The 24329-nt window shown below is 48.1% G+C and overlaps 1 protein-coding gene across 1 annotated transcript in view; it reads left to right on the forward strand.

Annotated features, from left to right (window-relative positions):
• Positions 1-725: 725 nt before the first annotated feature.
• LOC122928248 (olfactory receptor 6C75-like) overlaps positions 726-24329 on the forward strand; it is a 42044-nt gene continuing 18440 nt past the window's right edge. The window contains exon 1 of the mRNA XM_044280894.1: positions 726-1310. Within this exon, the coding sequence (XP_044136829.1) occupies positions 726-1310 (585 nt within the window). The remainder of the gene's footprint in view (positions 1311-24329) is intronic.

Genomic DNA, 24329 nt, shown 5'->3' on the forward strand with positions numbered 1-24329 from the left:
CTAACACACAAGCTTACCACGATTTAAAAACATTCCTTCTTATGAAGCTGTGCTCTCCTTTTCTCTTCAAGCTCAGTGCATGGCAACAGTTCTAACCACTGTGCCACCGTGCTGCAAGTTTGCTTCATTTCCATGTGATATTGTGAGTCAAAGTGCATTTGTTTAAATTCATAAAGAACATAGTTCAGCAGTAAGATTCTTTAAATTTACACCTGCCTAATATTGTACAATTTCACAACTAAAATGTATGAAAATGTAGGAAAACTTTTGTTTTCCTTGAACCTCCATCTCCCATGTTAGTAGTGGCTATTACAAATTATACTGTACAAGAATGCAATAGCTGATGAACCTTGATGAGCAGCCATCTCAAGACACCTACTCTACATTGTTGTCAGTTATTAGTGTCATTATAATATTTCATATGTAATACCTTTAACCTATCACCACTCATTTGATGTAATTGATGAAATTGTAAATTTATATTTCTTCTTGGTTTTAAAATCGTAAAAAAATATTTTAAAAGAAAACCAAAGAATGCAGATTCCAACTAGATTCGAGTAACCACATTCCAGCTCTCATTTATCAGAGGCTCTGTTGAAAGTTGGCTTTCTTTATAGATCGTTCTTATTATTATGTTTATACAATGTCTTTTGTTGCTCACTAAACATTTCATATTTCAGGTATAAGTCACGTACTATAACAGCTACTTCATTCTTCTGGAGACTATGACAGTGACCATTGTAAAACCAAACCCTGATGAGATGTTCAATACTACTAAAAGTTTTCTTCTAATAGAAATACATTATACTAGATCTCTTCAGATCTTCATTTTCTCACTACTTCTAGTCTCCTACTTGATCACTTTGGCTGGAAACATTCTCATAGTTGCTCTAACATTAAATTGTCCAAGTCTCCACACTCCCATGTACTTCTTTGTGTCCAACCTGTCTATTGTAGAAATATGTGTCACTACAACAATCACACCAAAATTTCTGTCCATTGTTGGATTTGGCAACCGTGCAATCTCCTATTGGGGTTGTGTTTTCCAATGTTATTTCTATTTTGTATTAGCTTCCGTTGATTTCTTCCTCTTAGCAGTTATGTCTTTTGATAGGTATGTGGCAATATGTCAACCTTTACATTATGTTACTGTGATGAACCATAGAGTAATCCTGTACCTTGCTGCAGGTTCTTGGTTGTGTGGCTTTGCAGATACTTTACCAGCTACTATTCTTACCTTTAACCTACCATTTTGTGGTTCTAATGTTATTCAGCATTTTTTTTGTGACATTGATCCATTTCTAAAGCTTGTCTGTCAAGACACTAGCCTAATTGATCTTCTAAATCTAATAGCTTCTTCATTTACTGTTCTTGGATCCCTTCTCTGTATCACAGTGTCATATACACTTATTATCTCAGCCATTTGTAAAATACGGTCAAGTGGGCAGCGATGGAAGACTTTTTCCACCTGTTCTTCCCACCTTATCCTTGTTTTAATATTCTATTCAGGCTCTGTTTTCATGTGTTTGCGTTTCATTAGTGGATCTACTGTAGAATTCAACAAAATGGCAGTAGTCCTGAACACTATAATAGCACCAATGTTGAACCCTTTCATCTATACATTGAGAAACAACCAAGTAGAACATGCCATACGAGGAGTTTGTGGATGGAGCTAGAAGTATTTTCCTCTGATGACTGACATAAAGACTATTTTATTACTTTTCATACCTGATAAAAATTTTAAAAAGTAATTGCAGCTAAATATAGTGCGGTTTGTGTGATCAGGCAAACATAGTTGCGGTTGCCAATGCATGGCACGGGCGGCACACGTTCGGGTGCATGAACCTTAATAGAGATCTTTTAGGGTGAAAAGGATTTTAAAGAGTTTCTGTCTCCAGAATGAACCCTATTAAACTGGCTGACATTAGCGATGTGCTAATGTCAGCAGACTCTAACTGTACTATTTTTATGCTTATGGATGCCCCGGTTACTTCACAATTTTAACTTTGATCATATGCTAATTAGCCTCTAGGAGCAAGGGGGCGTTGCTCCTGCTCCTAGAGGCTCCGTTCTCCCACCTCAAGTCACGCCCTGCCGTCCTTGATTGACAGGGCCAGCATTTGTCTTCTCCACCGACGCTGTGTGCTGGATAAATCTTGTGCCTGCGCAGTCCTAGCACACACGGCTGGCAGGAAGAGACAAATGCTGCCTGGCCCTGTCAATCAAGGACGGCAGGGCGTGACTTGAGGTAGGAGAATGGACCCTCTAAGAGCAGGAGCAAGGCCCCCCCCTGCTCCTAGAGGCGAATAAGTATATAATCAAAGTTAAAATTGTGACGTAACCAGGGCACTCATAAGCATAAAAATAGTACAATTGGGGTCTGCTGACATTAGCACATAGCTTATGTCAGCCAGTTTTATAGGGTTAATTCTAGTGACAGAAAACCTTTAACATGCTCCATGCTCAGTTTTGCCTTGTGTAGAGCTTAGCTAGGAGGTTACTATGACAGCCCTGGGAGCCTTAACAGGCCCCAAGCTGTTATGGTAACCGATTGGAGCCCCTGCTGCCCCCGTATCTGAGGGGTTAAACAATGGGGTTTGGACTTGGAGAATCACGGCACTTGAAGTTTCAATAAAAAATAATATTTATTTAATTCTTAAGATTCACATATATAAATCACATCCAACGTTTCAGTCTGTCACAGACCTCGTTCATGGCCCAAACAGCATAGAGAAATGAGGTAGAAGGATGGCGTCTTTCTACCTCATTTCTCTATGCTGTTTGGACCGTGAACAAGGTCCATGACAGACCAAAACGTTGGCAGTGATTTCAATAAGTGCATCTTAAAGGGGATGTCCAGGTTCAGAGCTCCGGGATGTCCGGACATTCCTCCATTTTCACCCAGGCAGCTCCCCTGACTTGAGCATTGGAGCAGTTCATGCTCTGATGCTCTCCTTTGCCCTGTTCTAAATCGCACAGGGCAAAGGCATTTTCAGGAGTTCATGTGACGAACCGGGCTCTCCATGGGGCTGCCAGGAAGCCCAGTGACGTCACCGGCATGGATGGGCGAGCTTTAGCGCTGCCCTAGACAATTAAAACGGCTAGAGCAGCGCTCATAGGTGTGCACACAGGGTGTGCCGGGTGTGCCTGGGCACACCCTAACCACACCCCTGTCCTCCGCCCCCTGCACTGCCGCCTGCCAGCCCCGCACTAGTGTCCGCACAGCTTCAATGTATGACATACATCGACTGACGATGAGTATAATACTGTAGTGTATCCACTGCTCCTGTGCTCCGTGACTCTGTCTCCCGGCGGCTGGCCGCATAACGTCACTCACTCCGTCACACGCCTGCTCCGCCTGCTTCATTAATAAAGTGGGAGGAGCATGCGCGTGCGGCGTGATGGAGTGCGTGATGCCACGTTACGCTGCTGCCAGGCCGCTTAGTTTGAATGTTTGAAGAGCGGGAGCCTGTCTGCCAGCCCAGTGAATGGATGGTGATGTCTTTTATGCATTGTGAAAAACTGATGCGAATACTATCTGGAGTCCTGACTGTGCCAGTACGTTAGTGATAGATTATTAGATAGTAGTACAACTTGGCACAAGTTTATTTATAAGCTCACTTACATAAGGAACGGTGGGGTCTTACAATAGTTGCCGGCCTCCACCCCTGTTGGTGGTCAGTCACTGTCAGGGACACTGTTATGGGGGGGGGGGAAGATATATGTGGATGGTGACACATATATAGCTCAAGATGCTGCTGTATATGTGTCATCCACAGATTCCCCCGGCCCCCCATAACAGTGTCATCCACAGATCTCCCCGCATCTGTGTCAGATTCCACACAGATGCCCCCATAACAGTGCCATCCACAGATATCCCCTTAACAGTCTATTAAGGGGATATCTGTGGATCACACTGTTATGGGGGGGGATCTGTGGATGATACTTTTATGGGGGGGATCTGTGGATGACGCACTGTTAATAACAGTGCATCATCCACAGATGCCCCCATAACCGTGTGTCACCCACTGATGCCCATAACAGTACGTCATCCACAGATGCCCCCATAACAGTGTCATCCACAGATGCCTCATAACAGTGTGTCATCCACAGATGCCCATAACAGTGCGTCATCCACAGATGCCCCCATAATAGTGTCATCTACAGGAGCCCATAACAGTGAGTCATCCACAGATGCCCATAACCATGTGTCATCCACTGATGCCCATAACAGTGGAGTGTCATCCACAGATGCCCATAACAGTGTGTCATCCACAGATGTCCCCATAATAGTGTCATCCACAGATGCCCATAACAGTGCGTGATCCACAGATGCACCCATAGTAATGTCATCCACAGATGCCCCCATAACAGTGTCATCCACAGATGCCTCATAACAGTGAGTCATCCACAGATGCCTCATAACAGTGTGTCATCCACAGATGCCCAGAACAGTGTCATCCACAGATGCCCAGAACAGTGCGTCATCCACAGATGCCCCCATAATATTGTCATCCACAGATGCCCATAACAGTATATCATCCACAGATGCCCATAACAGCTGAGTGTCATCCACAGATGCCCATATGCAGTGTTATAGTGCTTCCTTGTTTGTGTGCTGGAAGTTTTGGTGGATTGTCTGCTCCAACTCATCTAAAGATAAGTCCTTTTTCCTTCTGTGTCTGTTTTTACTAGGCCCCTAGAGTGACGCTAGCTCCTTTGGTGGCTGAAGGAGCTGGTAGTCTCTTTCCCTTTCCCCTACTGCTGAGGGTTTGGTCCAGTGTGTTTCAGCTTAGGTACGTGGGCATGTGAATATCTACCATTGAGATATGCACATGGGCATAGCAGCGTAGGGAAATTCTTTTTTGGGATTGATAGAGGGTGACCCATTTGTTCCCTAGCTTTTGGAGCCTAGTCAGTTTTATTTTTGTTATGTATAATGCTTTTTGATAATAAATAAATGTAAATGTAGTGGTGCTGTAATGTGGACCCCAGGCCTCTCTGATGTCCTGCAGGCTGGGCTGTCACGGTGGAAGCATACGGTTGGTCAGGCAGCAGAAAGGCTCTGGGGCTGTCATTGTGTGCTCTGGAACTTTTCCCTTCACAGCCACTGCTATCTCTCTCTCGTACAGTGCAGACTCTACAAGAGGCATTCCGTTTGCTGTCCGTCCTCTTTAAAGTCTATGGGAATCAAAAAGGATCCATCTCGTTCCCGTTATGCAAGACGGAAAACAAAATCCTGTCGACAGGACTTTGTTTTCCCTCTTGCATAAGGGGACCCAGACGGATCCGTTATGCTTTGTCAGAACCTCCCAGGGAGCCAGTAGTGGGATGAGGAACCCACTGGCAGTAAGCAGCTGACAGCCCAGAATGCGGTACAAGTTTAGGGATAATCCAAGAGGGGTAGTCAATGTCCAATCCGGGTCGAGGCAGGCAGCGAAGGTTCAAGGCGGAAGACAGTCCAGGGGTCAGTAGCCGGGAAGGATACAAAGAAACAACAGGCAATAGAAGGATCTGCAGGGAGGCTAGGTGTTCACCATAAGGTGGAATAACTCAGCAATGAACCAGAGCTCAGGCCAGGTCTTTATAGCCAGGGAAGGTAGGAACCACCCTCCCCAGGAACCAATGGCAGGCGAGGAAGGTGGAAGGTGTGTACTGGGAATCTCCCTCAGCAAGGCTCACACCTGACAGCCGGATAATGCAGGAACTCTATGCACCCGGAAATGTGCGAGCAGCCTGTGTACTGCGCACACGCCGTGCACCCGCACCTCGGGCACCAGGTGTTCTACCGAGCTGAAGGGGAACCCGTGCCCTGCGCCGTGCCCGTGGTCCCAGAGTAGGGGTAACACCCCCTGCTTCCTGACAGAGCCCCCCACCAAGGAGCGGCCTCCGGACGCGACCCTGGGAAGGCCTCTCGGGGTGAGCCCGATGGAACGCCCGCACCTTGGCGGCCGCATGGACATTCCCCAAGGGCTCCCAGGAACGCTCCTCGGGACCGTACCCCTTCCAGTGGATGAGATACTCCAGGACCCCACGCCGGCGGCGGGAGTCCAGGATCTCCTGGACTTCATACTCATCATCGTTATTCACCTGGATGGGAGGTGGTGGAGCAGGTGCCCGGTCCGGGAATGGGTTGGCACGGTGTGGTTTCAACAAGGACACGTGGAATACCGGGTGGATTCCCAGGGAAGTAGGCAACTGGAGCTTGGCTGCAACGTTGTTGACCATACTCACGATCTCAAAGGGACCAAGGTAACGGGGTCCCAGTTTTCGGGAGGGACAGGACAGCTTGAGGTGCTGTGTGGAAAGCCACACCTTGTCCCCGTCTTTGTACCTGGGGAATTCTGTGCGTCTACGGTCTGCCTGCATCTTGTGCCGCTGCTGAGCGGCCTGGAGTTGTTGCGTTAGGGTCCGCCTCAGTTCTCGTAGGAGCCGGAGCCGTTGAGCCACTTCAGGCACTGGGACATCAAGGGGGAGATCCGGGAGAGTTGCGGGATGATAGCCATAGTTGGCATAGAATGGTGAGAGCCCGGTGGAGGAATGAAGCTGATTGTTGAAGGAAAATTCCGCGAAGGGGAGATGGCTCACCCAGTCGTCTTGTAGATGGGATGTGTAACAGCGAAGGAACTGTTCGAGAGTTTGGTTGGTCCTTTCGGTCTGCCCATTGGACTGGGGGTGATAGGCAGAAGACAGGCTGCGAGTGATATGAAGGCTACGGCAAAACTGGGTCCAAAAGCGGGAGGTGAATTGTGAGCCCCGGTCTGAGACGATGGAATCAGGGAGCCCGTGCAACCGGAACACGTGTTGGAGGAACAACTCTGAGGTTTTTTGGGCCGTCGGGAGACCGGAGGTCGGAATGAAGTGGGACATCTTGGTACATCTGTCCACCACCACCATGATGGTGGTACAGGCTTGTGAAGGCGGTAAGTCCACAATGAAATCCATGGCTATGTTGCGCCATGGAAGGGTTGGCACTGGCAGAGGCTGTAATAACCCAACAGGTTTTGAGGTGGGACGTTTGTAGAGTGCACACACGGAACAAGACTCTATGAAGGAGCGTACGTCGGCTGCCAAAGAGGGCCACCAAAACTGACGTAGGATGCATTCCATGGTGTTGCGCCTACCTCGGTGGCCTGCTGTGGGGTGGTCATGGTGATGCTGTAGTACAGGCAGTCGCTGGGAGACTGGGACGTAGATCCACTGTTGGTGGTAACAAAGCCCCTGCTTCATTGGCAGATGGGCTGCCTCCTCTGGAGCTGGCATGCTGGCCCGTCGGATCCTCTCGATCAAGGAGTGTTGGGTGGCTAGAAAGTATGCGGCTGGCAGGATCGGTTCCGGAGGTGCAGGATCGGCCTCGGAGGAGCACATACGGGACAAGGCATCAGCCTTGCCGTTCTTGGATCCCGGTCGATAGGTAATCTGGAGGCGAAAACGGGAGAAAAAGAGAGCCCACCTGGCTTGTCGAGGACGCAGTCGCTTGGCACTGCGGAGATATTCGAGGTTGCGATGGTCGGTGTACACCACCACAGGGTTTTCGGCTCCTTCCAGCAAATGTCTCCATTCCTCCAGGGCGTCCTTGATGGCGAGCAGCTCCCTCTCACCCACATCATAGTTGCGTTCGGCCCCGGTGAGTTTGCGGGAATAAAAGGCAACGGGATGGAGAAGCTGCTTCTCCCCTTGGACCTGGGAGAGAACAGCCCCGATAGCCCCCTCGGAGGCATCGGTCTCCAGAAAAAACGGGCAAGAGGCGTCCGGTTGTACCAGTATAGGTGCCTGTGTGAACAGCCTCTTAAGGTGCTGGAATGCCTGTTGGACCTTCGGGGTCCATTCAAACAGGGTGTTGCTCCTGGTCAGAGCAGTGATGGGAGCGCAGATCGCTGAAAAGTTCTGAATGAATCGGCGGTAAAAATTGGCAAAACCAATGAACTGCTGCACCATCCGCCGATTGCGGGGGACAGGCCAATTCTGGACGGCCTGGATCTTCCTGGGGTCCATCTCCACTCGACCTGGGGATAGGATGTAGCCCAGGAACTCAATGGACGAGACTTCGAAGGTGCTTTTTTCAAGCTTGCCATAGAGACTGTGGGTCCGCAGACGCTGGAGCACCGATTTGACATGCCGTTCGTGTTGTGGCAGTGATCTGGAGAAGACAAGGATATCGTCCAGATATACCACAACATGGGTATCCAACAGGTCACGGAAGACGTCATTGATGAAGCACTGAAATGTGGCAGGGGCGTTACAGAGCCCGAAGGGCATGACAAGGTACTCGTAGTGCCCAAACCGTGAGCGGAATGCTGTCTTCCACTCATCCCCCTCCCTGACACGAATCAGATTGTAGGCCCCACGGAGGTCGATCTTGGTGAAGAAACGGGCATCCTTGACTCTGTCCAGCAAGTCGGGAATGAGAGGGAGTGGGTACCGGTTTTTCTTGGTGATGTCGTTCAGGGCCCGGTAATCGACACAGGGCCGGAGACCCCCATCTTTTTTCCCCACAAAGAAGATGCCGGCCCCAACTGGAGAGGTCGAGGGACGGATGAACCCCTTCGCTAGGCTCTCCTCTATGTAGTCCTTCAGGGCCCTGGTCTCGGGTTCGGACAGATTGTACAAGCGCCCGTACGGCAGTGGGGCTCCAGGGAGCAGGTCAATGGGGCAATCATAAGGCCTGTGTGGCGGCAAGGCGTCTGCTCCTTTTTTTTCAAAAACGTCTGCATAGTCCCGATATTTGTCAGGTAGTCTGTGTTCAACGGTGCCCAGAACCGTAGGAGGGCTTGGAGCCGGAGACGCGTGAACAGGAGAACCGGAGGGGGGCGTGAAGGTGATGGAGCCAGAGGTCCAGTTAATCGTGGGGTTGTGTCTCCTAAGCCAGGGGATGCCTAAAATGACTGGAAACAAGGGGGAAGGCACGATGTCCCACACGATCTTCTCGGAATGGTAAAGGCCGATGCGGAGGAACAAGGGATGTGATTCCATGGCGATAGGTCCCGTCTTTAGGGTGCTGCCATCCACCAGATGCAGCTGGGATGGGTTCTTCTTAGGGCGCAACGGGATGCCTAGTTGGGAAGCCAGATCCTTGTCCATAAAACAGCTGCTTGCGCCCGAATCAATGATGGCAGAGAGATCAATATTGTTGTTGCCCAGCTGCAGGGAAACAGGGATGGTGAGATGAGACGAGTTGTTATACATAGGTAGGTTAATGCATACCGTGGGTGTCTCCGGCCTACCTTCGGGAGGTTTGATGGGACAGTCCTTCAGGAAATGGCCCGGTTTTGCGCAATATAAACACAGATGCAAGGTTCTTCTCCTGGTTCTCTCCACCGTGGACAGGGGACCCCGAACAGCCCCGATCTGCATCGGCTCCTCCTGGTTACCGTCTGCTGCCACAGGAACAGGAAGCCTTAAGGGTTCCGACCGGCGCTCCGTTAGAGGCGGGGTCTGTTGTCGCTCCTGTCGTCTTTCCCGGAAGCGGCGATCCAGGTGGGTTACTGAGTCCATCAGGCCCCCCAAGGAGCCCGGCACCCCAATGCGGGCGAGCTCATCCTTGAGCTGCTCGGACAAACCGATGCGGAATTGGTCAATCAAGGCCACCTCGTTCAAGCCCGTATCCGGGGCTACCTCACGGAATTCCATGATGTAATCCTCCACTGGACGTCTGCCCTGGCGGAGGGTGCGCAAGGTACCCCTGGCGGTTGAAGAACGCAGGGGGTCATCATAAAGTCTTTGCATAGCTGCGGCAAAGGACTTCCAAGATGCCAGCACTGGGTCATCGGCTAGTAGGAGTTGGTGCGCCCAGGTCTGGGGAGGCCCTGAGAGCAAGGAAATTGCCGTGCGTACCTTGACGAAGTCCGTGGCATATGTACGTGGCTTCAGGGAAAACAACAGCTCGCAGGAGATGATGAAGGAGCTGGTACTTCCTCCGATCTCCTGAAAACCGCTCAGGGAGGCTGACTGACGGCTCGCTAGAGACCACTTCCAGGGTGCGCGCCGGCGTAGGGGGAGGCGAGGGTGGTAGCGCGGTGCGCTCTGCGATGCGCTGCTCCTGTGTGGCAACCCTCTGCAGCAGGTGCTCATGACTCGCTTGCATCTCCTGGAAGGCCTGCGTCATGAGGTTAAGTTGCTGGGTCATGGCCGTCATGGGATCCACTGCTTTTGCGGGTTCCATGGTGAAGGCTGAGTTATTCTGTCAGAACCTCCCAGGGAGCCAGTAGTGGGATGAGGAACCCACTGGCAGTAAGCAGCTGACAGCCCAGAATGCGGTACAAGTTTAGGGATAATCCAAGAGGGGTAGTCAATGTCCAATCCGGGTCGAGGCAGGCAGCGAAGGTTCAAGGCGGAAGACAGTCCAGGGGTCAGTAGCCGGGAAGGATACAAAGAAACAACAGGCAATAGAAGGATCTGCAGGGAGGCTAGGTGTTCACCATAAGGTGGAATAACTCAGCAATGAACCAGAGCTCAGGCCAGGTCTTTATAGCCAGGGAAGGTAGGAACCACCCTCCCCAGGAACCAATGGCAGGCGAGGAAGGTGGAAGGTGTGTACTGGGAATCTCCCTCAGCAAGGCTCACACCTGACAGCCGGATAATGCAGGAACTCTATGCACCCGGAAATGTGCGAGCAGCCTGTGTACTGCGCACACGCCGTGCACCCGCACCTCGGGCACCAGGTGTTCTACCGAGCTGAAGGGGAACCCGTGCCCTGCGCCGTGCCCGTGGTCCCAGAGTAGGGGTAACACCCCCTGCTTCCTGACATGCTTTCTCATAAACTTCTTTTAGGACAGAGCAAAACGGAATGCCTTTTAAAGGTTTCCGTTTTGCATTCCATCTGGCCATTCCGTTATATTCCGTTTGAAACGGAACCTATAAAGGAATGGCATAACGCAAATGTGAACCCACCCTTAGGAATAGATTGTTTCTGAGTACTCAAGCCTACTGAGGAAGAAAGGAAAACTCATGAAAGCTTGTCTTTTAAGTATTAGGATAGTACAATAAAAAGGTATTCCCTGCATACCGCAATACTCTTGTATTTTGTAATCTTATTTATATATATACTTTTTTTTTTTTTTTCTGTAGTATGATTAAGTGGTGTTAATTATTAGTGCCCCCCCCCTATATATTGTTCCTAGAGTCGCAACTGCCTGTAACGTACGCATTCACATACACGCGTTCTGTGACATCACGCAGAGGTGGAGTCATGGCAACGCTAGGACAGCACAGTGTCAGAGCAGAGCCCGGCGTTTTCTCCCAGAACGGGTTCCAGGCGGCAGCCAGGTAGAGTAAGTTTAAAAAATGATTTCTTCTCCCTTCATCAGGCTGAAGCTTTTTTTTTTCACTCAAGGCATTATTCATTTACTTTCAGGGTCAGGGCGGCTCAGCTGTATCATCTAACTTAAAGGGTCAAATGTCTACTGCCTACTACTGATTAATAGTTAGTTTAGATTCAAATACAGATTTTTCTGACTATTTTAAACTTGGAAGATACACAGTCTGTTATCCTGAAAAGAGTAATTGCGAGATACAGAATTCCAAAGTATGGATCGGTTTGTTATCAAGAAACCAAAAAAAGCCAATACCTCAGACTCGGTGGCTAACACTGTGCCTGAGTATGTTCCTGATAAAAGTGCAGAAGAAGATATTTCTGTTGGTTCCGATTAGTTTAGTTTACACTCAGAAAATGTACCAGTTGATGACTCAGTGTGTAGCAGTGTATTACAAGCGTCAAGTCTTGATGAAGCTGAGGATGTTATTTTTTTTAGTTCTGAACAGAGCACTTCATATTTAAAGCCATCAGACATACAAACTGATGAACCAGAACCAAAGTGTAGTTCCAGTGAGTGCCAAGCGGCAGGTCAGGACCAAACAGAAGACATTATATATGTCATGGAAGGTGTACAGAAAACTAGAAGACACAAAATGAAGATCCGACTGACTGGATCCAAAACTAAGGAACAAAAGGGAGAGCCCTGCATTAGACCTGGCTCTCTCCCTAACTGCTCAGCCTATGCGAAACTCCCAATGGTAGATGATCGCATATCCTCGTACCTCGACTGTATAACACCTGAACACCCTATAATAGTGAGGGGACACGACCACCGGCTCCCTACACTTGATACGGAGGCAGTCAGGGTCACCTGGGATCCAGCAAACAGGAAAACACAAATGAACGAACAAAACTTATCTGTAGAAGACTCAGTAGTAGCATCAGCATGCACACACTCCAGGAAGTAATGTAAACCGCAAAGTGACGCAATATGGGGAGGGATTTAAAGGCATGCAATCAGTGCAACTACATGACAGCTGAGAGAGGCTAACGAGGTGAGAAAATGAAAGCAAAACAAAAGGAAACCTCAAGGAGGAGGTTCTGAAGGACGTCTGTCAGAGCTTCTCAGATGTCTGGTGGTGACAGTACCCCTCCTTCTACGAGTGGACTCCGGACACTCAGAGCATACCTTCTCAGGATGGGACCTATGGAAAGCCCTGATGAGACGAGTGGCCTTAATGTCCGTCACTGGGACCCACATCCTCTCCTCAGGACCATAACCCTCCCAATGAACGAGGTACTGGAGAGAACCACGGACAACACGAGAATCCACAATCCTAGAGACCTGAAATTCAAGATTACCATCAACCACAACTGGAGGAGGAGGCAAAGACGAGGGTACAATGGGTTGGACATAAGGTTTTAATAAGGGCTTATGAAAAACATTATGGATCTTCCAAGTCTGAGGAAGATCAAGACGGTAGGCAACAGGATTGATGACAGACAAGATTTTGTAAGGCCCAATAAACTTAGGACCCAACTTCCAGGAGGGAACCTTCAATTTGATATTTTTAGTAGACAACCACACCAGATCACCAACATTCAGGTCCGGACCAGGCACACGTCTCTTATCCGCCACACGCTTATATCTCTCACTCATGCTCTTTAGATTATCCTGAATCTTTTGCCAAATAGATGACAAAGACGAGGAGAATCTGTCCTCATCAGGTAAACCAGAAGACCCCTCTCCAGAGAATGTCCCAAACTGCGGATGAAACCCATATGCACCAAAAAATGGTGACTTATCAGAGGTCTCCTGACGACGGTTATTTAAAGCATACTCAGCAAGGGACAAAAAAGAACACCAATCCTCTTGATTCTCTGCCACAAAACAGCGCAGATATGTCTCCAGATTCTGATTGACGCGCTCTGTCTGACCATTCGACTGCGGGTGGAAAGCAGAAGAGAATGACAACCGAACCCCCAAGCGAGAACAGAAAGCCTTCCAGAATCTGGAAACAAACTGTGTGCCCCTATCAGAGACTACGTCCGAAGGAATACCATGCAATTTGACAATGTGATCAATAAATGCCTGCACCAGCGTCTTAGCATTGGGCAAGCCAGGAAAAGGAATGAAATGCACCATTTTGCTAAAACGGTCCACCACCACCAGAATCACAGTCTTCCCCGAGGAACGAGTCAGGTCCTTAATGAAGTCCATGGACAGATGTGTCCAAGGACGGGAAGGAATGGGTAAGGGAAGGAGAGGACCTGATGGCCGTGAATGAGGGACTTTGGTACGAGCGCAGGTCTCGCAGGCTGCCACAAAACCCTCAACCGACTTACGAAGCGCCGGCCACCAGAATCTCCGAGCGATGAGATCCACTGTGGCTCTTGCCCCCGGGTGCCCAGCAAGGACAGTATCGTGGTGTTCCTTAAAAATCTTGTGTCTTAAAGCGAGAGGCACAAACAACCTCCCAGGAGGACAAAGATCAGGAGCCTCTGACTGGGCTACCTGAACCTCTGCCTCCAATTCAGGATAAAGAGCAGAGACCACCACACCTTCAGCCAAAATGGGACCCGGGTCTTCAAAATTCCCACCTCCCGGAAAATAACATGACAGGGCATCCGCCTTAACATTCTTAACCCCAGGGTGGAACGTGACAACAAAATTAAACCTTGAAAAGAACAAAGACCATCTGGCCTGTCTCGGGTTCAGACGCTTGGCTGACTCCAAGTAGGCCAGATTCTTATGGTCAGTAAACACGGTAATAGGGTGTCTGGCTCCCTCTAGCCAATGGCGCCATTCCTCAAAAGCCAACTTGATGGCCAACAACTCCCTAACTCCCACATCGTAATTTCTCTCTGCGGTGGAGAGTTTCTTCGAGAAAAAGGCACACGGTCGCCATTTGGCAGGAGAGGGACCCTGAGACAAGACCGCACCCACACCCACCTCAGAAGCATCAACCTCAACTATGAAGGGTAGAGAAATATCAGGTTGTACCAAGATGGGAGCGGAAGCAAAACTCTCCTTGATATTAGAAAAGGCCTTACGCGCCTCTACCGACCAGGAGGAAAAATCTACTCCCTTTCTAGTCATATCAGTGAGTGGTTTACCAACAGAGGAATAATTCAAAATAAACTTCCTGTAATAATTGGCAAAACCCAAAAAACGCATCAGCGCCTTCTGATTCTCAGGAAGCTCCCACTCAAGCACAGTGCGGACCTTCTCGGGGTCCATGCGAAAACCAGAAGCGGAGAGAAGAAACCCCAGAAATTGAAATTTCTGGAACCGCAAACACACATTTTTTTTAAGTTTAGCGTATAATTTATTCTCCCGCAGGATGAGCAAGACCTGCCGTAAGTGCTCCTTATGAGTTTTGAAATCAGGAGAAAAAATGTCATCTAGATACACTAATACAAATTTCCCCATTAAATGATAAAAAATGCTGTTCACAAAATGCTGAAAGACGGCTGGAGCATTCATCAAACCAGAAGGCATAACCAAATTCTCAAAATGGCCCTCAGGGGTATTGAAGGCCGTCTTCCATTCTTCTCCTTCTCTGACCCTGACCAGGTTGTATGCCCCTCTTAGATCCAACTTGGAAAAAACTTTAGCCCCAAAAATCTGGTTAAACAGGTCCGGGATCAGAGGAAGCGGATAAGGGTCGCGAATTGTGATACTGTTCAGCTCCCTGAGATCCAGACATGGTCTTAAAGAACCATCTTTTTTCTTAACAAAGAAAAGAACAGCGGCAACAGGTGACTTCGAGGGTCATATGTGTCCCTTTCTCAGACTCTCAGAGATATAAGCACGCATAGCGACCCTTTCAGGTTGAAAGAGATTGTATAAACGAGATTTAGGTAGCTTGGCGCCTGGGGTGAGATTAATAGGGCAATCGTACTCCCTGTGCGGGGGCAAGTCCTGAACACCACTCTCAGAGAACACATCCGAAAATTCAGAGAGAAAAGATGGTACAGTCTTAGTAGAAACCTCAGAAACAGATGTTGTGAGGCAATTCTCTCTGCAAAAGTCACTCCAACCATTTATTTGCCTTGCTTGCCAATCAATGGTGGGGTTATGTTTAGTGAGCCAGGGTAGCCCCAACACTAGAGGAGTAGGCAACCCGCTTAGGACGAAACATGACACATCCTCAACATGAGTATCACTCACAATCAAACGGATATTGTGAACTATGCCCTTTAACGATTTCTGAGAAAGTGAAACGGAATCAATAGCAAAAACAGGTATATCCTTTCCCAAAGTGCATACCTGGAAACCATGAGTTATAGCAAATTGATTATCAATGAGATTGACAGCTGCTCCACTATCTACAAAAATCTCACAAAAAAATGTCTTGCTCTCTAGCGCCACCCTGGCAGATAGGACAAAACGGGAACTACAAGCAAACTGAAAACCTTCAATTTCCGCATCAAACTTGCCAATAGAAACAGATGGAATGTTTTTAGAGGATTTTTTCTTTTTGTTACTTTATTACTCTCAAAAAACTGCCTGAATCTCCTAGAGGGACAAACATTTGCCAAATGATTTATACCCCTACAACAGAAACAAACCTTCCTATGAGGGCTGAATCTTCTATTGTCAGAGGCAATCAAACCCAGCTGCATGGGCTCCTGCTCAGAAGGGATTGAGAGCGACTAAGACCCCTGTGCACTGAATGAGACCGCCGCACTGTCCTTGGACTGAGTATGACAGGAAGGAGTGAACTCTCCTCTCTCTTTAAGATGCCTGTCAATACGAACGGCCCGAGACATGGCAGAGTCCAAGGAGGTAGGTCTCTCATGAAAGGCAAATGCATCTTTCAATCCCTCTGAAAGACCATGGCAAAATTGACTTCGGAGTGCAGCATCATTCCTACCAGTATCAGCTGCCCATCTCCGAAATTCTGAACAGTATATCTCTGCGGACAGTTTACCCTGGCATAAAAGATGTAGTCTAGACTCAGCCATAGCAATACGATCCGGATCATCATATATCTGACCCAGGGCTAAAAAAAATTCATCCACTGAACGGAGGGGCCGTGCCCGCACTGGCAGCGAAAAGGCCCAGGACTGAGCGTTATCCCTGAGCAGCGAGATGATGATCCCCACCCTCCGCTCTTCATCACCAGAGGAATGGGGAAGTAGGCGAAAATGGAGATTGCAAGCCTCTCTAAAACAAAATTCTCACAACCCCCGGAGAACGTATATTAGGCTCAGAACAAACTCCATGAACGCAAGCTGAACCGGTCACCTGAAACTGAGAAAGAGTCTTACGGAGATCTGCTACCTCCAATGAAAGACCCTGCATGCGTTCAGTCAAAAGTGAAACCGGATCCATGCTTGAGACGGTTTTGGCAGTTTATAATGTCACGGAAGGTGTACAGAAAACTAGAAGACACAAAATGAAGATCCGACTGACTGGATCCAAAACTAAGGAACAAAAGGGAGAGCCCTGCATCAGACCTGGCTCTCTCCCTAACTGCTCAGCCTATGCGAAAATCCCAATAGTAGATGATCGCATATCCTCGTACCTCGACTGTATAACACCTGAACACCCTATAATAGTGAGGGGACACGACCATCGGCTCCCTACACTTGATACGCAGGGAGTCAGGGTCACCTGGGATCCAGCAAACAGGAAAACACAAATGAACAAACAAAACTTATCTATAGAAGACTCAGTAGTAGCATCAGCATGCACACACTCCAGGAAGTAATATAAACCGCAAAGTGATGCAGTATGGGGAGGGATTTAAAGGCATGCAATCAGTGCAACTACATGACAGCTGAGAGAGGCTAACGAGGTGAGAAAATGAAAGCAAAACAAAAGGAAACCTCAGGGAGGAGGTTCTGAAGGACATCTGTCAGAGCTTCTCAGATGTCTGGTGGTGACAATATATGTTAGTTCAGGTCTTTGTTCAACAAAGCAATCAAACATAGCAGCTAATGATCCAGTCTGTAGCATTCCCCAGAACAGATTTGAACGCCAGAATCGAGTAGCTAGAGGCCCTTTGAGCCAAAACTGAGGATGTTTCCGAGAACTAAAACAGGGAATAAACAAATAAATTTTCAGAGTGATTGGTATGGAAAATACAAGTGGCTTGAATACAGTCCAGCAAAAGATGCAGCATTTTGTTTCTACTGCCGTTGCTTTTCTTCTAGTGATGCAACACAAAAAGGTCACGTTGATCCAGCCTTTATGAAAGGGGATTCAGAAACTGGCACAGGGCTAATGAATGTTTTAAAACTTACCAACAATCCAAATCTCATATGCTGAGCACTTCTGCATAGTCAAAACTTTAGTGAAGGAAAACCTATTGATGTGTTACTAGTATGGATGAGCGAACTCGAACTGTATAGTTTGGGTTCGTACCGAATTTTGGGGTGTCCGTGACACGGACCCGAACCCGGACATTTTCGTAAAAATCCGGGTTCGGGTTCGGTGTTCGTCGCTTTCTTGGCGCTTTTGTGACGCTTTCTTGGCGCTTTTTGAAAGGCTGCAAAGCAGCCAATCAACAAGCGTCATACTACTTGCCCCAAGAGGCCGTCACAGCCATGCCTACTATTGGCATGGCTGTGATTGGCCAGAGCACCATGTGACCCAGCCTCTATTTAAGCTGGAGTCACATAGCGCCGCCCGTCACTCTGCTCTGATTAGCGTAGGGAGAGGTTGCGGCTGCGACAGTAGGGCGAGATTAGGCAGATTAACTCCTCCAAAGGACTTGATTATTGAACGATCTGCAGCTGTGGGTCATGCTGATACTCAATTGCTCACTGTTTTTAGGCTGCCCAGACCGTTTGGGGTGATCGGCGGCCATTTTGTGTCTTGTGGTGCGCCAGCACAAGCTGCGACCAAGTGCATTTAACCCTCAATGGTGTGGTTGTTTTTTGGCTAAAGCCTACATCAGGGTAAAGCTGTCACACCAAGTGCATTTAACCAGCAATAGTCTGTTTATTTTTTGGCCATATACTACATCAGGGGCAAGCTGCGCCTGTCACCAAGTGCATTTAACCCTCAATGGTGTGGTTGTTTTTTGGCTAAAGCCTACATCAGGGTGAAGCTGTCACACCAAGTGCATTTAACCAGCAATAGTCTGTTTATTTTTTGGCCATATACTACATCAGGGGCAAGCTGCGCCTGTCACCAAGTGCATTTAACCCTCAATGGTGTGGTTGTTTTTTGGATAAAGCCTACATCAGGGTGAAGCTGTCACACCAAGTGCATTTAAACAGCAATAGTCTGTTTATTTTTTGGCCATATACTACATCAGGGGCAAGCTGCGCCCGTCACCAAGTGCATTTAACCCTCAGTAGTGTGGTTGGTCAAGCTGTCACACCAAGTGCATTTAACCAGCAATAGTCTGTTCATTTTTTGGCCATATACTACATCAGGGGCAAGCTGCGCCTGTCACCAAGTGCATTTAACCCTCAATGGTGTGGTTGTTTTTTGGCTAAAGCCTACATCAGGGTGAAGCTGTCACACGAAGTGCATTTAACCAGCAATAGTCTGTTTATTTTTTGGCCATATACTACATCAGGGGCAAGCTGCGCCTGTCACCAAGTGCATTTAACCCTCAATGGTGTGGTTGTTTTTTGGCTAAAGCCTACATCAGGGTGAAGCTGTCACACCAAGTGCATTTAACCAGCAATAGTCTGTTTATTTTTTGGCCATATACTACATCAGGGGCAAGCTGCGCCTGTCACCAAGTGCATTTAACCCTCAATGGTGTGGTTGTTTTTTGGCTAAAGCCTACATCAGGGTGAAGCTGTCACACCAAGTGCATTTAACGAGCAATAGTCTGTTTATTTTTTGGCCATATACTACATCAGGGGCAAGCTGCGCCTGTCACCAAGTGCATTTAACCCTCAATGGTGTGGTTGTTTTTTGGATAAAGCCTACATCAGGGTGAAGCTGTCACACCAAGTGCATTTAACCAGCAATAGTCTGTTTATTTTTTGGCCATATACTACATCAGGGGAAAGCTGCGCCCGTCACCAAGTGCATTTAACCCTCAGTAGTGTGGTTGGTCAAGCTGTCACACCAAGTGCATTTAACCAGCAATAGTCTGTTCATTTTTTGGCCATATACTACATCAGGGGCAAGCTGCGCCCGTCACCAAGTGCATTTAACCCTCAGTAGTGTGGTTGGTCAAGCTGTCACACCAAGTGCATTTAACAAGCAATAGTCTGTTCATTTTTTGGCCATATACTACATCAGGGGCAAGCTGCGCCTGTCACCAAGTGCATTTAACCCTCAGTAGTGTGGTTGGTCAAGCTGTCACACCAAGTGCATTTAACCAGCAATAGTGTGGTTATTTTTTGGCCATATCCCAGTCTAATTCTGTCAGTAAATCCATACCGGTCACCCAGCGCCTAAATACTAGGCCTCAAATTTATATCCCGCTAAATCTGTCGTTACCGCTGTACTGTTGTGGCTGGGCAAGTTATTTAGTGTCCGTCAAAGCACATTTTTTGTTCTGGGTTGAAATACAATTCCCAATTTAGCAATTTCATAATTTAGTGGTTTCTGCTATATCAGAGCTATTTGAAATCTATCCCTAAAAGGGTATATAATATTCAAGGTGCACATAGGGTCATTCAGAATAACTTCACACACACGGTACTGTGCATTTCCAAGTCTAATTCTGTCAGTAAATCCATACCGGTCACCCAGCGCCTAAATACTAGGCCTCAAATTTATATCCCGCTAAATCTGTTGTTACCGCTGTACTGTTCTGGCTGGGCAAGTTATTTAGTGTCCGTCAAAGCACATTTTTTGTTCTGGGTTGAAATACAATTCCCAATTTAGCAATTTCATAATTTAGTGATTTCTGCTGTATCAGAGCTATTTGAAATCTATCCCTAAAAGGGTATATAATATTCATGGTGCACATAGAGTCATTCAGAATAACTTCACACACACGCTACTGTGCATTTCCAAGTCTAATTCTGTCAGTAAATCCATACCGGTCACCCAGCGCCTAAATACTAGGCCTCAAATTTATATCCCGCTAAATCTGTCGTTACCGCTGTACTGTTCTGGCTGGGCAAGTTATTTAGTGTCCGTCAAAGCACATTTTTTGTTCTGGGTTGAAATACAATTCCCAATTTAGCAATTTCATAATTTAGTGGTTTCTGCTGTATCAGAGCTATTTGAAATCTATCCCTAAAAGGGTATATAATATTCAAGGTGCACATAGGGTCATTCAGAATAACTTCGCACACACGCTACTGTGCATTTCCAAGTCTAATTCTGTCAGTAAATCCATACCGGTCACCCAGCGCCTAAATACTAGGCCTCAAATTAATATCCCGCTAAATCTGTCGTTACCGCTGTACTGTTCTGGCTGGGCAAGTTATTTAGTGTCCGTCAAATCACATTTTTTGTTCTGGGTTGAAATACAATTCCCAATTTAGCAATTTCCTAATTTAGTGGTTTCTGCTGTATCAGAGCTATTTTAAATATATCCCTAAAAGGGTATATAATATTCAAGGTGCACATAGGGTCATTCAGAATAATTTCACACACACGCTACTGTGCATTTCCAAGTCTAATTCTGTCAGTAAATCCATACCGGTCACCCAGCGCCTAAATACTAGGCCTCAAATTAATATCCCGCTAAATCTGTCGTTACCGCTGTACTGTTCTGGCTGGGCAAGTTATTTAGTGTCCGTCAAAGCACATTTTTTGTTCTGGGTTGAAATACAATTCCCAATTTAGCAATTTCATAATTTAGTGGTTTCTGCTGTATCAGAGCTATTTGAAATCTATCCCTAAAAGGTATATAATATTCAAGGTGCACATAGGGTCATTCAGAATAATTTCACACACACGCTACTGTGCATTTCCAAGTCTAATTCTGTCAGTAAATCCATACCGGTCACCCAGCGCCTAAATACTAGGCCTCAAATTAATATCCCGCTAAATCTGTCGTTACCGCTGTACTGTTCTGGCTGGGCAAGTTATTTAGTGTCCGTCAAAGCACATTTTTTGTTCTGGGTTGAAATACAATTCCCAATTTAGCAATTTCTTAATTTAGTGGTTTCTGCTGTATCAGAGCTATTTGAAATCTATCCCTAAAAGGGTATATAATATTCAAGGTGCACATAGGGTCATTCAGAATAACTTCACACACACGCTACTGTGCATTTCCAAGTCTAATTCTGTCAGTAAATCCATACCGGTCACCCAGCGCCTAAATACTAGGCCTCAAATTTATATCCCGCTAAATCTGTCGTTACCGCTGTACTGTTCTGGCTGGGCAAGTTATTTAGTGTCAGTCAAAGCACATTTTTTGTTCTGAGTTGAAATACAATTCCCAATTTAGCAGTTTCATAATTTAGTGGTTTCTGCTGTATCAGAGCTATTTGAAATCTATCCCTAACCCTGGGTTCACACCTGAGCGTTGCGCAAACGCGCGTTTTACGCGCGTTTTTGTCGCGCGTTTTTATGCGCGTTTTTTGTAATAGTAAACGCGCGTTTGACGCGCGTTTGTGTCATTGACTGCAGTGTCCTATGGCCACAAACGCGTGTCAAAACGCCCCAAAGAAGCTCAAGTACTTGTTTGAGCGTCGGGCGTTTTACAGCGCGTTCGTACGCGCTGTAAAACGCCCAGGTGTGAACCATTCCCATAGGGAAGCATTGGATTTCATGACTTGAGCGTTTTACAGCGCGTTTGAACGCGCTGTAAAACGCTCAGGTGTGAACCCAGGGTAAAAGGGTATATAATATTCAAGGTGCACATAGGGTCATTCAGAATAACTTCACACACACGCTACTGTGCATTTCCAAGTCTAATTCTGTCAGTAAATCTATACCGGTCACCCAGCGCCTAAATACTAGGCCTCAAATTTATATTCAGCTGAATTTGAATACAATACATTGGGCCAAATAATATTTTTGTTGTTGTGGTGAACGATAACAATGAGGAAAACATCTAGTAAGGGACGCGGACGTGGACATGGTCGTGGTGGTGTTAGTGGACCCTCTGGTGCTGGGAGAGGACGTGGCCGTTCTGCCACATCCACACGTCCTAGTGTACCAACTACCTCAGGTCCCAGTAGCCGCCAGAATTTACAGCGATATATGGTGGGGCCCAATGCCGTTCTAAGGATGGTAAGGCCTGAGCAGGTACAGGCATTAGTAAATTGGGTGGCCGACAGTGGATCCAGCACATTCACATTATCTCCCACCCAGTCTTCTGCAGAAAGCGCACAGATGGCGCCTGAAAACCAACCCCATCAGTCTGTCACATCACCCCCTTGCATATCAGGGAAACTGTCTGAGCCTCAAGTTATGCAGCAGTCTCTTATGCTGTTTGAAGACTCTGCTGGCAGGGTTTCCCAAGGGCATCCACCTAGCCCTTCCCCAGCGGTGGAAGACATAGACTGCACTGACGCACAACCACTTATGTTTCCTGATGATGAGGACATGGGAATACCACCTCAGCATGTCTCTGATGATGACGAAACACAGGTGCCAACTGCTGCGTCTTTCTGCAGTGTGCAGACTGAACAGGAGGTCAGGGATCAAGACTGGGTGGAAGACGATGCAGGGGACGATGAGGTCCTAGACCCCGCATGGAATGAAGGTCGTGCCACTGACTTTCACAGTTCGGAGGAAGAGGCAGTGGTGAGACCGAGCCAACAGCGTAGCAAAAGAGGGAGCAGTGGGCAAAAGCAGAACACCCGCCGCCAAGAGACTCCGCCTGCTACTGACCGTCGCCATCTGGGACCGAGCACCCCAAAGGCAGCTTCAAGGAGTTCCCTGGCATGGCACTTCTTCAAAAAATGTGCTGACGACAAGACCCGAGTGGTTTGCACGCTGTGCCATCAGAGCCTGAAGCGAGGCATTAACGTTCTGAACCTGAGCACAACCTGCATGACCAGGCACCTGCATGCAAAGCATGAACTGCAGTGGAGTAAACACCTTAAAACCAAGGAAGTCACTCAGGCTCCCCCTGCTACCTCTTCTGCTGCTGCCGCCTCGGCCTCTTCTGCTGCTGCCGCCTCGGCCTCTTCTGCTGCTGCCGCCTCTGCCTCTTCCTCCGCCTCTGGAGGAACGTTGGCACCTGCCGCCCAGCAAACAGGGGATGTACCACCAACACCACCACCACCTCCGTCACCAAGCATCTCAACCATGTCACACGGCAGCGTTCAGCTCTCCATCTCACAAACATTTGAGAGAAAGCGTAAATTCCCACCTAGCCACCCTCGATCCCTGGCCCTGAATGCCAGCATTTCTAAACTACTGGCCTATGAAATGCTGTCATTTAGGCTGGTGGACACAGACAGCTTCAAACAGCTCATGTCGCTTGCTGTCCCACAGTATGTTGTTCCCAGCCGCCACTACTTCTCCAAGAGAGCCGTGCCTTCCCTGCACAACCAAGTATCCGATAAAATCAAGTGTGCACTGCGCAACGCCATCTGTAGCAAGGTCCACCTAACCACAGATACGTGGACCAGTAAGCACGGCCAGGGACGCTATATCTCCCTAACTGCACACTGGGTAAATGTAGTGGCAGCTGGGCCCCAGGCGGAGAGCTGTTTGGCGCACGTCCTTCCGCCGCCAAGGATCGCAGGGCAACATTCTTTGCCTCCTGTTGCCACCTCCTCCTTCTCGGCTTCCTCCTCCTCTTCTTCCACCTGCTCATCCAGTCAGCCACACACCTTCACCACCAACTTCAGCACAGCCCGGGGTAAACATCAGCAGGCCATTCTGAAACTCATATGTTTGGGGGACAGGCCCCACACCGCACAGGAGTTGTGGCGGGGTATAGAACAAAAGACCGACGAGTGGTTGCTGCCGGTGAGCCTCAAGCCCGGCCTGGTGGTGTGCGATAATGGGCGAAATCTCGTTGCAGCTCTGGGACTAGCCGGTTTGACGCACATCCCTTGCCTGGCGCATGTGCTGAATTTGGTGGTGCAGAAGTTCATTCACAACTACCCCTACATGTCAGAGCTGCTGCATAAAGTGCGGGCCGTCTGTTCGCGCTTCCGGCGTTCACATCCTGCCGCTGCTCGCCTGTCTGCGCTACAGCGTAACTTCGGCCTTCCCGCTCACCGCCTCATA

Source organism: Bufo gargarizans, chromosome 1, assembly GCF_014858855.1.
Source record: "Bufo gargarizans isolate SCDJY-AF-19 chromosome 1, ASM1485885v1, whole genome shotgun sequence".
Lineage (NCBI taxonomy): Eukaryota > Metazoa > Chordata > Amphibia > Anura > Bufonidae > Bufo > Bufo gargarizans.